Source organism: Lissotriton helveticus, chromosome 8, assembly GCF_964261635.1.
Source record: "Lissotriton helveticus chromosome 8, aLisHel1.1, whole genome shotgun sequence".
In the NCBI taxonomy this organism is placed as follows: domain Eukaryota; kingdom Metazoa; phylum Chordata; class Amphibia; order Caudata; family Salamandridae; genus Lissotriton; species Lissotriton helveticus.
The window spans coordinates 186128843-186144845 of NC_136069.1; the positions used below are offsets into that span (position 1 = coordinate 186128843).

At 43.3% G+C, this 16003-nt stretch overlaps 1 protein-coding gene across 5 annotated transcripts in view; it reads right to left on the reverse strand.

The window, feature by feature from the left end:
- The window catches only part of TTC3 (tetratricopeptide repeat domain 3), a 1911479-nt gene that overhangs the window by 1405303 nt on the left and 490173 nt on the right, over window positions 1-16003 (reverse strand). For all 5 annotated transcript variants that reach the window (XM_078656864.1, XM_078656865.1, XM_078656863.1 and 2 more), the window contains one exon: window positions 96-153. In XM_078656864.1, the coding sequence (XP_078512990.1) occupies window positions 96-153 (58 nt within the window). The remainder of the gene's footprint in view (window positions 1-95; window positions 154-16003) is intronic.

The window sequence follows — 16003 nt, forward strand, 5'->3', positions numbered from 1 at the left end:
AAGACTATCTTTAATGGCGTCAGTAAGACATTTTGCACTTTCATCATGAAACAAATTCAAATATGAAATTAAATGCACTGAAAATGCAATGTTACCTGAAGGTTGTTCTGAAGGTTGTTTTGTATTTTCCATATCCAATTTAGTAGCAGGAGCCTAATTAGGGAAGACATATTTCAGACAGTAAGTATATCTGAACTGCAAGGCATCTGAAAAAGGGTACATTGCAAAACCACACACAAAAATCAAATGAACGCATTTACCATTCTCAAAATTGCCAGTTATGTACAATCAATGCTACTACAAAGTTCAATGGTAACTAAAACTAATTCCCCAATTCCATTATTTATTATGCTTGAATCACTCATATGTCGTGTTCATAGACCAAGTACTTTATGTTGAGTACCTTTTTTTTTTTTATTTGAGGTGATGGCAGAAGCAAAACTAGGAAGCTTTCTCTCTCCATATGAATAAATATATAAATATATTTAGATGTATGTTTTACACTTTGGAGGCCGCCACTGTGTAGTTATAGATAAGTCAGAGTTTTGCTAATAACGTTGGCACCATTTAACAAATCTTCATGAAACTATCAAAAAACAAAAAGGTTCATCCACATCCACTCACTCCTGGAAAGTTTTAATATGACTTGTAAAGTGAGGGCCAAGAAAAAAGAGGGTCCAAAACATTAATTTCCTGTGTAAATTCCGATAGCAAATCTTGGGAACAGATTTACACAAAATTTGGCAGAAAAGTAGAACTTAACCAAGATGGATTGCTTTTCATTATTTGGAGTAAATCCCTTAAGTTGTTTTTGAGAAATTAGTTTTAAAAATCAAGAAGGGATTAAAAAGAAATCGGTCTGTTAGTGTCCAGATATGAGTGAATTGGCCGCCTTAAAGGGACTAGTCAATCCTGATTGGCTAACCGCAACCTGAACAAAATATTGTGGCCTGGTATTTCACAACCTGGGTCCTGCATTGTGAAAATTACGTTCAAAACTATACAGAGGGCACAGTGTCAACATGTTATGGCAGTCGTTACAGAACTTCAGGTCATGGGCCCCACTGAAATGCATTGTAATGAACACGCAGACGGAGCACGTAGGGGAGAGAGGGAGGAAGGAAGTGTGATGTATTCCTATAGGTTCTGAATCGATCCCCCTATTCCTGACCCTATTCTGGTTAGCAAACTAACAATTTAACTAAGTAATCAGCCCATGAGGCAGAAAAACCCCATGATGCAGATACCGTTATCTGACGCAGTCACACTACGGCACAGGAACGTGTTATCTGATTAGGTCATAACGCTTGCGATCTAATTAGACAAGCGATATTCCTCCAGCCCCTGATAAGGCATACGGAGTTCTCATAACAAATCAAACCTATGACAACCTGGGCAAAACCCTGCGGCCATTGTTTTGATTTCACCGAGAACTTCAGCAAAAGAATGTGCTAACGAGCAAGTCGTATGACATCCTTATTGACGTATCTATGTCCATCCTTACGATCCTATCCATGTCTATCCATCTTAGGATATTCTTAGGATATGAGTTATCAAGTGAAGGCAAAAGCCTGGCTGACAATTTCCTAGAGAAATGCGCCGTAATCCAAGCACCTAGAACACTAAAAAACCTACAGTCGATTCTAGGCTTCCTAAATTTCGGAAGAACATACATTGCAAATTACGCAGAAAGGGTCAAACCCCTTTATGATCTGATAAAACCAGATTTTAAAAGATCCAATTGGACTCAAATACACACAGAAATTTTGAGATCCCTACAAACAGACATGCTAATTAAAACAAAATTAGAAACACGTGATAACACACGCAATCTTGTGATTCGAGTCATCCCAGGAAGATGCGGATTCACATACCTGACCTCTAATGAGGGAGGAAAAGGTACCAATTGCATTCAAATCACACTTGTACACAGAAGCTGAACAGAAATTCAGCATTAAAGAAAGAATTGTTCATGTAGTTCAAACCGCAATAGCTAGAGAAAAAGATCAAGCTGACGGTAGACATATCACAGTCAGAACAGCAGAATCAGCCTTTGAGGCACTAACAACACCGTGTAATTTACCAACAACAACATTGAATCCGGAATGGATACAATGGGTGAATTCCATCACAACGGACAAAGTATACTATTACTTTGATCCAGAACTAGAAGAATTAAAAAATCTAGAATATGAAAAAACATTCCCTCTGCCTATCGACATTCTGCCTTTACGACATTACGCCTGTGTAATTTATACAGACGGACATGCTCAACCCCCCGTTTGGGGAGAACAGGCATACAACCCAACATGTGGGATTACAAAAGAAGTGTGGCGCGGAGGTAAACTAAAACCTCTATTAACAAAAACACACTCAGTAGAAACTAATTCAGAACAACAGACTGAAATATTAGCATTGAAAATGGCGCTAGATAATGCGGATCGCGAATTCCCGACACTTATAGTGTCAGATTCATATTACTGCGTCAAATCATATAACAAGGATTTGCAGACATGGATTCAAAACGGTTACAAAGATGACACAGATGCAACAATAAAGCAGAAACTGCTCTGGGAACAAATAGCTCTTTTACAAAAAGAACTACCAAAGACTCACGTGACACACTCACTGAGTCATCAGCGTGATGGCGTTCACGTTGCAGGGAATTCATTGGCTGAAACAGCCACAGCGGCAGCAACTAAAACGGCTCCCGTAGTTCGAAAAAAGCGTACATTAAAATACATTGACGGTGAAACAGTGCTGGCGGTGAAAACGTCATCAAAAGGCGACTGCTCAGCGTTACCGATCAACTATCCACTCAATTATACATACATAATCGATGCAAACTCCGTCCCTTTTGCTCGAATCCCTGGAGTGGGGGATAGAGTGATTCCAAACATGGACAGGAGAAACTTGTTAATCGCAGACGCACATATGGGCGAGGGTCTCAGACACCTCAAACTAAAAGATTCTCTGGAAGAATTACAATCACGGTACTGGTGGCCAGGCATGAGCCTGCGTCACACCATGTTTGTAAAAAACTGCCCAAACTGCAACAGAGATCGCAGTGGGGAGAGAAACAGTTTAATACCTCGCCGTTTTGCTCCAGAAAAAATCAAGAGTAAAAAGGAAGGGTTGCGATTAACATATACAGGCTAGTTTCCACTTATAATGTAGATCCTCAGCACTCGGCTGACGTCTGGACTGTTATACAAAGATTTGCGAGTCTAAATGGCATATACGCTAAGAGCATGCTACGTTTGACCATTGTTTTCACTCTAGCCCTCCAGCCTGAGGGGAAACATGACCAAATGAGCATAGCCCAGCGGGAATCTTCTCACTTCCTTCCTGAGGGTACGGGATGGTGTAAAGAAAAAACCAAGGCATAAAGCAATCTATAACGGCAAAGGTATTAGGTTCGGGAGCTGGGTGGGTCAAACATCTAATAAGTGTCCAACGTAGTCTAAATAACTTGCCAAGAAATTCTCTGAAGGGATTCAGTCCGTACGAATTATTATTCGGAACTAGGATGTTGATCTCTGACCTTGACAGTCAGACTTCAGTGGTGAAAGAAAAAAGCTTTGATATCAAAGACCGTTTGGCTATTTTGCAGGACTTAAACAAAACAAGAAAAGAACTGAGCAACATAAAGTTGAAACAACAGCCAACAACCACTGAAGAACCACCACCTGTCCCAGCAAGACCTGTCTGGATTCCAAAAGTCGGGGATCTAGTCAGGGAGAAGATCGCGGTAAAGAAGGAATTTGGGCCTTCTTACAGAAAAGCAGTTCCTGTCTTGTCTGTCAACGGGACAAGATCAGTTGTACTACCGCCACTTGCTGGAAAAAAGGAGAACCGAGTTGTATCCATCGACCTGGTAAAACCACAATCATGTGGCCGATAACAAACAGTAGGCCAAGTGGACTCCCAATAAGTAGCAGAACACCAAGGTTTGCTACCAGTACAGAGGTCCTAACGAAGAGGCTCATCACATTTGAAACGCCTACAGAAGAACAACAAGGACTATGCAACAATGCAATAGAACTCTGAAAACCCAAATAAAAACATTTAGCAGAGACACACCAATTTATAGTGAAGTACCAAGTGAACATGCAAGAAACAGAAATCCTGAAGCAATTGGAACAATTGACAGAACTGCATCCGGCTACTTCATAAACTTCGATGATTCCTCTGAAGGCTTCAGTGAATCAAAGACACAGCCATCATCAAAAACCTTTAAAGATAAAGCTAAAGAACTTTTGAAACAACTGAAAGAAACATATCTGATTTCCCCATGGATTGAATTTTGGGTGGGTTTTGGTGCATTTATCCTCATACTTTGGCTCATCATGGTACTACCTTTGGGACGCTTCATTGAGGGAAAATATGCTAAAATGGACACAGCAAGTCAGAAAATCAACTTGATCCTCAAACCACACACATCTTCACACGTCGAGAAAAGAGAACTTTCTTCAGCCAACTTCACAGCCAATCCTATACCGGGTGGGGTAGCATGGGACAACACTGACTATGAAATTTATGGTCCGGTCGAAATCCTGATATATCCACACCAAATTAAGATCTCCTTGAGTGACTTTGTAAAACCAAACTCATTTGCTGATGATTGGGACTTAGTAATGTCTGCTAAATTTACCAAACATGATTATTTGCAGGGTTCTACCAATTATGATAGTATGTACTGTTATAACCACTATGGTAACCATTTTCTACATAAATCTGCACAACCTAGAAATGTTTTAAATTATAATCAATGGGAACATTGTGCAACACCTCCAAAAGGAAGCTCAAGAACGGTTTACGACAAATACTCATATTTTTCAGGGTTTAACACAAGTAATGCTGAAACATTTTATTTTAAATTATTAAACAAGACAGGGACAAAAACCATGATAACCAACACAAAATTGATATATTCTGACTCATTTTTTGAAAAAATGAATACTTTTGGTTTTGATTATTGGGACAAAAATGTTCAATTGAAAAGTGTTTGGGGTACAAAAGATTGGCAAGTACAGGGTATAGAAGCTTTGTTTAGAGCCTGCATGATCCCAGAACAAATGATATTTTTAAATGACACTGTTCAACAAACCACCTGTCTTGGCCTAGCCAAAATCAAAGATTTAAATAAACCGTCTATTCCAAAGCCAACAATGTTTAGCAACACTTCTACAGATGAAGAGATAGACGTAAACCATATATTAAACCAAAACAGAACACATCCTGATTGGAAACAATGGTTGATCTGGCCCACAGATACTAATAACTGTCAAGACAGATTCCTGAACAAAACACAGGGGTTCAAAATGACCAGGCCAGACCCTAGATATCCCCAAAGACATCACCCAGGGATAATAACAACCTACAGTGTGGGCAAATTATGCCTTCAATGGCTACAAACTTCCACACTGGCAGAAATTAAGCAACACCTAACTTTACTTACTGATGGTGCTGACTTGAGTGATTTCATAATGGGACCACGCAAACAGTGTCAAAAACGTTTCATAGCAGCCTCTGTATATGCAGCATACAATGAGGCCTGGAAGGTTACTCAAATTGAGACAGCAGAGAGAATACGGGAAATTGACCGTATTAATTTGGAAAAATCACTTTCTGTAGTGGACAATGGGTTAATGACTCTGTCCTCCAGAATTTTTTCTTTGGACAGCATTGTGTCTTCAGCAATCGACATATTATCGCAGGACTTACTGTTGCTACAACACGGTCAGTCCCAATTGCGTTCTATTGTACAGCTTGGCTGGACGTTACAAAACCTGCGTTCAGGCTATGTGCCTTGGCGTTTAATCAACACAACGTCACTATTCCAAATCTTTAACCTTACTGATAGACAAATCAGTATGGCGCAAAGGGGTGCTGATTATACAATCTTGAGCATTGAAAAACTAGAAAGATTACCAGTGACAATGTCAGAACGACCTGTCAGTGAATGGATAATACATGGAATAATTAATATTCCAATCTCAACCTTCAGGTTTCAATACTGCCAAAAATATATACAGGCTGGCATGTACGAGAAATTGGGAAAGGGGTACATTAAAACAACATGGAACCTGCCCTATTCACATGCATGTGTCAGTAATAAAGGACAGAAAGTGTTTCTTAGTGGCAACAATTGTGCGATGTCACTAAGTGGCACACTTCTGTGTAACGGAATTAGTTTGCATGGAGCCTGTGAAGGGAATTCATACAACCTTTCATGTCACCAGCAAGGCGCACCTGCAACAGAAATAGAACCATTCTTTCAAAGACTCTATAATGGGAGTTACATTCTAATTGTAGATCGCAGATGTTGTAGTCTTATGCCCGGGACTCCTTATCTCGTAACTACGACTGCGAAGATCAAGTGCTGTGGACGCTCATTGTTCCCCAGCTCCTTTCCAGACAGGGAGGCAAGGGCATGGCCCAATTTGAAAATTACTTCTATTCGAATAGATACTTTAAGCAGAATGAAAACAGTGCTTCTTCAGACGCCTACCAGGCTCTCGTCATCAAAAGAAACATATGATCTACAAGTCGCAAGGACGACTGCAGAGATACATTCATTGTTATCAACTAATTCCCCCATACATTTCGCGGAAATCCTTAATGAAATCTTAAATATTTCTGATACCAATGGGGTCTCAAAGGTATTTAAGACAGTATTTTCGATGGCATTAACACCATTCAAAGCCATACTGGGTATTTTTCCAGATTTGGTCCATTCGATTTTTGGCGGACTTCCCCTGATCTTGGGACTAATTGCAGGAATACTATTCTTAGTCCTTATTTTTCGTTATGGCAACCCATGTCACAGACAAAACTCTTGCGACAAGGGAAGAAACAATCCTAGCCATTGGATACCGGGACCGGATATCAAAAATCCTGGAACTCTCCCGGCTTAGAGACCTGAACATGACTTGGTTTCTATCATTTCGACCAATGTGGCAAAGATGTGTTTTACCTGTATTAAGGTGTCTGCTATGCGGAGAAGAATGCGTGTTAGACACCTGTCTGACGCTACAATCGGATGCGCCAATGGATGCAGAAACATTGTTGAGCCCGATCAAGGTTCATGCTTTGTGCTGCCCTCAAAGGCTACCAATCCTGATGACGGCATTCGTGGAAGCTTCACCACTACGATTGATGGGTAGTGAAGTTCAAGATGAAAGCAGCATCGATCAGGTACGACCTTCTGTCAGCAATGCGAATCAGAACGTCAATGGAGACAATCATGCGCACGAATGCATGATTACACCTATTTCCGAGTTAGTGGAACTTTCCCAGGAAGCTGTTGACAGCTTTTTCGAAAGCCTGAATGATATGATGTTCTCTCCAGAGCAGACAGAGACTTTTGAGCAAGCTCGCACACGGCGTTCCCTGAATTCGGCCTTCAACTTTAAAAATAAAGTCACATGAACAATTTTCCCTCCAGTTCACGGACAGCAAGTTTTTCAGCAGCCCCAAAATATTTTTGCATATTTTTCGGGACACTATCTTCTGCTTAAAGTAAGAAACTATTCTTAAAGAACTAAGAATTCTAAATTTTAGATAGCATATAGACATTAGCTGCCCGCTGGTATGTTCATAAATATTTTATTCTGTGATGGAATGGTCTCGAACTTTTTTTCTGTATTAAGAGCCATTTCATGTGTAATTTCTCATATACCAAATAAGCAATAATGTATACAAATGCGTGATTACTTTAGCATTATTCCATAGCTTGAGTGCATACAATACATATGACTGCAATTTTTCCGTATATTTGAAAATGTCAAAATGCATTTATGTATTTTGGGGTGGTAAGGTATACACTATACTCTATAGTATGTTGTACTATGTTATACTATGCATAGATTAGTAAATATGACCATAGTTAGCGTGGAGTGGGTGTGATGTATTCCTATAGGTTCTGAATCGATCCCCCTATTCCTTAGCAAACTAACAAGTTAACCAAGTAATCAGCCCATGAGGCAGAAAAACCCCATGATGCAGATACCGTTATCTGACGCAGTCACACTACGGCACAGGAACGTGTTATCTGATTAGGTCATAACGCTTGCGATCTAATTAGACAAGCGATATTCCTCCAGCCCCTGATAAGGCATACGGAGTTCTCATAACAAATCAAACCTATGACAACCTGGGCAAAACCCTGCGGCCATTGTTTTGATTTCACCGAGAACTTCAGCAAAAGAATGTGCTAACGAGCAAGTCGTATGACATCCTTATTGACGTATCTATGTCCATCCTTACGTCAATCTCGGCACCTTAAAGGTATAAATATTACCGATCTTGCCCTATGCAAACACACGCGTGGTGACGAGACGGAGCAGCCATACTTGCCGAAGCCCAGAAGCAGAGCAGACCCCGCTGGCAGCAGCCCCGCCTTCCTGACGCGCTGAGAGAAGCTGCTTTCTCCTGCCGAGAAATCCAGCACCGGCGTTTCTGGGTAGCCCTCGCAGGCAGCCTGGAATATCGAGACCAGAGAAAGAGATACCATTCCTCATTCATCCTAACTTCCAGGTACAGAACTGAATAACCCCTCCCAGAGAATTCTTAAGTTATTCACTTGGCAAAAACAAACTTAACTTAAACTGTAACTTTCTATTCCCGCCCTCGTATTAGACTTAGGTCAGGTACACGGGGTAGGCGTATCTAGAAACACCAGTTGAGTACGTTTAGTCAAATGTATATGTGTATGTAATATATTTTATTCATTTTAAACATCTTATGGCTTAGAAACCATATCAATGTTTTTACAGTATTATTTTATACTGCTGCTTTTAATGTATGCACTTTACTTAACTATAAGTATTGCAATAATATCGATCCATTTCTCTTGTATGAGAAAAGAGACTGATCAATAAATAACACCTTTTTATTGAACACGCCCGTCTCTTCCTTTTCTCTACAATCTGATGAGACTAAGAATGCACGTACTGACTGAGTAAAATAAATTGCCTTTTGTTCACACGACTCTCGAGATTTACTCTTGATTAGGGGAGAGCAAAGTTGTCATGTTCTATGGTTGTCAGAAACTAAATCCCTTCTTGTCTAATCAGGGAAGGTAATTCTTTCCTGAACATTCGAGAAAGTTTCTAGTGAACTCTGAGCTAAGCTGGCAAACCCAAAACTTTAAGTCTAATATCGACAGTAGTAGACCTAGTTAACGTCTGGTCTAGGCCTTTACTATTGTAGGTATTATTCCAATGCGCAGAGCCTATTGGGATGATAGGAGCTACACTACAGAAGGTGGAGCAAGCTGACCACAAAGTGCAGGCAGGCATAGGCAGGGGCAGCACATAGAACTACAGATGGCAGGAAATGCACACTTACACAGAATGGTGGCCAGGAGGAAAGTGGCAGCAAGCTGACCATGGAGGGGAGGCCGGCAGAAGCAGCAACATGACCACAGAAAGCAAACAGGAAGAGCTGTGGGAGGGGGCAGGGCATGCAAATGTTGAATGGAGGGCAGGCGAGAGTGGGCAAGGGCAGTAAGCTGACCACGGAGGGCAAGACAGCATAGGCTGGAGCAGCAAAACAGAAAAAGGAGGCCAGGAGACAGGAGCAAAATCACCTAACAGAATCCAGGGGGCAGAGGAGGCAAACTAACCACAGAGGGCAGGCTGCTGTGGCTTGGCCACATGCAGAGGGGTGGTGGGGGCCCTGGTCAAAACCAAAAGTTAAACAGACATTATTGTTAGATAGTTAGGTATGGTAATATGATCTTTCATTACAAACATGTGAGAAAGTGATCAAAGTGACGTTATAGTTTGGTATTTAAAAAGAGTTAAAACTAATGTTTATAAATCAAAACAAATACTGAAATTCGCCAGTTATAGTTCTGTGAACTCACTATAACTTGTGCCCGGGCATGCACTGATTATTACCCCATATATTACATCACTTGTGACATGTTAAATTACATTATTGAGGAAATATCAAATGTCCTAACTGATTACATCAATGATGTCCTCATCCCATTAATAGGATAGTTTGCTCTACGGTTTTCATTCTGAGAAGGTATTCAGGGTGTTCCATCTAAAGCTAATTTATTATAACCTCTGTGGTGCTAATGGGTGTAATCTTACTTATTATGCAGAACAGGAAACATATTCGTTGAAATTACACACATTTAGTAGACATTAAGCTATTATACTGATGCTGAGGTGCTTAAAAACATAATGCCTCTTTGGACTTTAATGCGACCAGCAAGAAAAAACTTACACAAAATGACCCACAAGTGTAAATTACCTTAGTGAACTGCCCAGTTAATGTCCATGTAGACATTAGTACATACAGCAATTGAGTAAAACTTGAATACCAGGTCAAAAGAGTATCTGATGATTACCTACCTGTAGGAAAGTAGGTTTCTACTGCAATAACCCCACACTTTTTGCCAGACTTCTGATGCACTTTGACTGAGTATTCACTGGGTCCCTGTCAATCACCTTCCCAGTGCCTGTTCTTTTTTCCTACGCTGTACCATTGTTTCCACAATTGGCACACCTCTGGGTCACATCAAAGTCCCTTGTAAAAGTTGCCAGTGGTACTAAGGGCCTTGTGAACTGAGATGGTCCTTTAGGACAGCAGCATGGATTGTGCCTTCCCAAAGGACCCCACACCAAAACACATACACACTGCCATTAGCAGGTTATGTGTTGGGGAGGGACCAAACTAAAGGAGTCAACCACACACCTGCCTAGGTGCCATGCCTACCTACCACTGCCTGTGGCATAGGCATGTCACCCCTCTAGGAGGTCTTATAGCCCTAAGGAAGGGTGCACTATACCACAGGTGAGGGCATAGCAGCATGAGCAGTATGCCCCTAGTGTCTGAGCCCATTCTTGGATACTGTAAGTGCAGTGAAGCCATTTTGAGTATATTGGCTGGGACTTTGTCAACACAAAGTTCCCACCTCCATGATGGCTTCACTAAAGACTGAAGTTTGGTATCAAACTTCTCAGCATAATAAACCCACCCTGATGCCAGTGTTTAAAAAATGCACACAGAGGGCATCTTAGAGATGCCTGCTGAAAAACGACCAACTACTAGTGTATTGGCTGACTAGGCGTAGACCACTTCTTTTAGGGTTTCGACCGGTCAAGAGAGCTTGGAGGTTCCCATGTGGTGCCTTAACCACTTGTCCCTGGAGGATATGTGCTTCAGAGACTCACTGGGTACTGTTGACTGAATATTTCTCTCACAAACAAGGTTCCGCATTGTCCGGCCTCCTGGAGTGGGAGGCATTTAAGGTGGTGGTGCGAGTCCACTGTCTAGGGAGGGAGTCTACAACAGGTCGATCGTAAGCTACCAGCAGGTCACCTGTCTTGGAGGAGCTCGCTACCATTTCCTTGAGACCGTTAGCATACAGCTGCCTCACTACAGATGCTGTGTTTTTAAACTCTGTGCTCTTGTCCTGTGATGCAGTGAAAGGTGACAGGAACAGCAGGTATCCCACCCTCTCCTTAAATTAAAAAAAATCTGCTGCCTCGGAGAGAAGCCTGACCATAAAGGAACGTGTCAGATTGAGCACACTGTTTGAAAACTTTAACCCCGACATATGTAGCCTTTATGAACTTGTACTGCATTAAAATCATTGAAAAATATTTGGAGGGTTATTATACTACTTCCTAAACACAGGTACCTCACAGTTGCACCACGTTTTTTTCCTTTACTTCACGTCTTAATTTTTATTGCTCTTTCTTCTTTATATTCCATTATTTCTTACTCTCCTTTTTTTCTTAAGACAGTTTTATTTCCTAAAACAATCTTTGTTTATGAACTTGTGTTTTATTTTTGCCGCAAAAATATACCCATGGATTTGGCTATGACTGAAGAAACATATTTACTAGTACAGTCCTACAAAGCCTGCATGCGCTCATTTATTTATGGTCATAGTTATGGGTGAAATGTTAAAAAATAACTTTCTTATTTAGTTAGAGTGTGCCTGTATGTGCCTTAGAGTGGAAGGACATTTATTTCCAAAGCAGTGAAATGTCAAGGGCCGGCCTTGCGAATAACTTTTCTATCATTTCAACCAAATGTAAACATTACTCTTAATCTTTAGGCTTAAAGGCATGGCCTGTATCTGTATCTCTAGAAGTCTCTGGAAGTCTTTCAGGCTCGATCTAGCATAACAAGCATAATCTCATCCCCTCTAGTTCATGACAAAAAGTGACATTAGCCTTTCAAAAATCTAAGCAAAAAGCTCCTTGAGGACCATACAGAATGTAGCTTTTATGCTTTTAATAATTGAGCTCCCTGCAAAGAACTGAATGTTTAATGGCCAATATTTAAAGTATAATAACTAGGCAGGAGCTCCATTTGATCAGAAGTAGCTATCACTGTTGAAAAGATTGGATAGCCCAGGTCTAGGGCACTCGTTATGAATGCGGAGGGAGCTCAATACAGAACTCTGTTAAACGGGAAACTCCACGACCGACACCATGCTTTTGGGTTGGATCAGGAAGCCAAGGAACAGTATAATGCTGCACTTAAGCACTTGCCAGGCTAACAAACAGCATATTACCAAAAGCACTTGATGAGCGGGTGTAGGAGAGTAGGGTCTGCAATCCTATGATCACCCAGATTTTTGCTTTTTGCTTCACTGGTTTACGACTTTCCCTGGCTGTGGGCCTGCTAATCAGACCCACAGCCTAGCTGTTCTCTCTAATCCAAATTGTACCCAGGTACTGAATTGGCACTGGGCCCTCTCAAGTCCCTGTACCCAGGGCTGAGGTGCACCCAGAAGTCTCCCAGGGGCTGCAGCATGTATTATGCCACCCCTGGGCTGACTAACTAAATCAGACACAACTGGCTGCTTGACAGCTGGGGCAGAGTGGTGTACTCACCCTCTGCTGTAGATATAGTATTCCTATATCTAAACCTATATGGACACACAGATCTCCTATCAGTCACTCCTATGGCAGGCCTTAACAATCCTGAAGGCAGAGTGCTTGGAATCGTGTGAGATGGTGCTCTGGCATGAGCTGAGCCTGTCTGCGGCTTTCGGGATCCATCCCTTAGCCGTTTCCATGATATCGCATACCATATACTCTTAAGTGCATTATAATCCTCGCGGTTATATGCCAACTCTGGTATCGCTTTATCAAAACATGTCGAGTAAGGTGTCATACGAATTGGAATACTAACCCCTCGCCAATTCTGGCGACGGGGTTAGCATTCCACCCTTCTAGAGGGACACGACATGTATGTAACCTGTAACCCCGGTTAAAGTCAGACAGAGCCTTAGCTCCACAAAATGGATGCTGCCACCGAGACACAAGTCTGCCCTCCTGCTGCTGGGAGTCCTCCCAGCCCAGGAGGCAAGGACAAAGGGTTTCCTGCCAGGGGCGGTGCCAGCACCGTCCCAGACAGGATTTTGTGTATCCTAGGTAGGCAGGGCTTTAGAGGAAGGTGACTGCAAGTGGCACCCCGGTGCTCACTGTGCATAGGCCGGCTGCAACCAGTTCCAGGGGCACTCCAGCCCCTGGCCTGGGGAAAGCCCGCCAAAGGAGAGGGGTGTAACCACCCCCCTCCTAGTCCCACCCATAGGGCAGGACTTAGTCGCGTGCCAGCCCCTTTTTGCAGGATAAAGGTAGGAACTGGCCCCCTTCCAAATCAGATCATCTTTGAATCCTGAAACTACTTTCTTCAAGAAGGAACTCAAGACTCTTCTCAAGATTTCTCCCTTGTGACTAAGGAGTAGTCACCCTGCAGCAGCAGGCACCAACCAAGCATCGCGGTTTGTTGCCAGTCTCTCCTTCGGATCAAGACTGCTCCAGCACGACGAGAACCGGCTTCCCTGGCACCTCTGACCTCAACCTACATCATCAGCCCAGCTGTGATCCGTGGGTGCGACGAGACCTCGAGGGACCGGCCATCTTCAGAACTGCACGACGCTTGTCCAGCACGACTCCCGAGTGACCCTCGACTGAGTGCTTTGGGGTAAGAGAAGCCCCGACCCTGAGTAGCTCCAGCACCGAAGTTCAGCCCCCCTGCATCCACGAGATCTGCGTGGGGCCCTTCTGCTTTTTGCTGCTCACCGCGTTGTCCAGGTCGCTTGCCCGTTGGCTAGTGGCCCCCTCACGACGCTCCACGACGACAACTACTGCTGGTCTGGTTGCTCCAGACTAGCCCTTGCTCCCCTCCAAAAGAGGAGCACCCTGGACCCTCCTGGTCCACTCAAGACGCCATTTTAGGTCCACCGCGTGGGCCTTGCATTTGCCAAGACTTGTTGCCCAATCCTGGGTCCAGCGACGTCGACAGCAAGTACCTTCGTGGGACAGCTCGCACCTCCATCCTGGTCGACGACAACGCCTCCTGGTCCGAGAGACTGCAGAGCCCAGCAGCGCCCACTCACCTGGCTGAGGTGACTTCGTCCGGTGCCATCCTGGTGCCCACTCAAATCACTGGCTAGTGATTCAGAACTTGGTCCCCTCTGCTTACAGGTCTCTTCTTCCCTGATCCAGGCTTGGATCACTCCGAACTTTCTTCACTGGCCGCCTGCCAGCAACTCTTTCTTCAGGCTCCTGGATCTTCAACGTGGGTTTCCGACGCAACTTCAACCCTATGCAGCCGCAGCCCCTGGGCTAGGTAACCTGAGTACTCCGGTGCTCCAGCATAGTCCAACACCCTAAGTGTTCGGATACACTCCCGTTTTCGACCCACCTAGTCGGGTTCGCCCGAGAACAGTAACTTTGTCTTTACTAAGCCTCCATAGACTTTTTCCCGCCTTACGCGTGAGAGTTCCCACTCTGCACACGACGTCCACAGGCCTCCTGCAACTAATCTAAGTGTTTAGCATTGTAGGACTAGCGTTTCTAAAGTCTATGAGAATAGTTACTTACCTGCTAGTAATTCGCATTCCACTTTTGTAATATATGGTTTTTCGTGCCCCTAGGGCATTTGTGTAAATTGTGCGACTTAAAATATTTTCTTAAGAGTTTTGTTATGTGCTTAGCTCCCTGACTCATAAAGAGTTCAGGGTAGTCTTGTTATAAATAAATACCTGTTTATTTTCATAACAACTTGTGTGGTGTCCTTTCACTTGGTGTTCAAGGGGTAATGTGATGGTAAAACAGCTGGCTTAACACGCCCTCTAGAGTCTTAGCCTTAGACTGCTCGTATCCATGCTACTAGGATAGCTGGTCTATAAGGTTGACTTACAACCAATCATCAATAAGGGTTGTTTGGACTGATACATAGTGATCACTAGAATAGTGAGCACTGCATATCAGGCCAACTTCTCACAGCGGGCTAGAACAGGCAGGCTCCTGGCGTGACTGATTAGGCCCAATCACACAGATTCTAACAGGGGATGACACACCACTGTATTTCCCCAGGGCAAATACATCGTTCTGGGAATATTATGAATCACTAAACCGGCATCCTGAGCCTCTCACATTGGGGACCCTGGCAGCCTCTTTGGACTGCCTTCCCCTGAATGAACTGGACAATGGAGCACAGGAGGGCTTGGGCGGCCCTGTAGTCACTCAGGAAATCAGAGCTGCCATCAGGGAAATGGCCTCTGGAAAAACTCATGGTCCGGACGAACTCCCACAGAGTTCTATGTCGCCTTTGCATAGACACTAGTCCCTCAACTGGAGGCACTATATGCTGAATCCTCTCAACTGAGAACTCTGATGAAGCCCACTAAGGACGCAGTAGTAATTAGACTCCCCACGTCCAAAACACTTATGGCTAGCACTTCTGAATTTCACCCCTTATGCACGTTGTACATGGATTCTGACTGCTCCCACATATGCCTGAGTTGGTACCTAGTAATCAAAATTACTTTATTCCTGATCAGAGTATTTCACTGAACCACCAAAGACTATCATGTTCTTTATCGCCCGGGTGTCCTGCTCCGCTCACATGCTGCCATCATGATGGGACTTTCTCTTCGAGGTCATGCGCAAGATGGGTTTGGGTGAAAGCTGGTTAAGGTGTGTTAGACTGCTATATTCTGTCCCCACCGCCC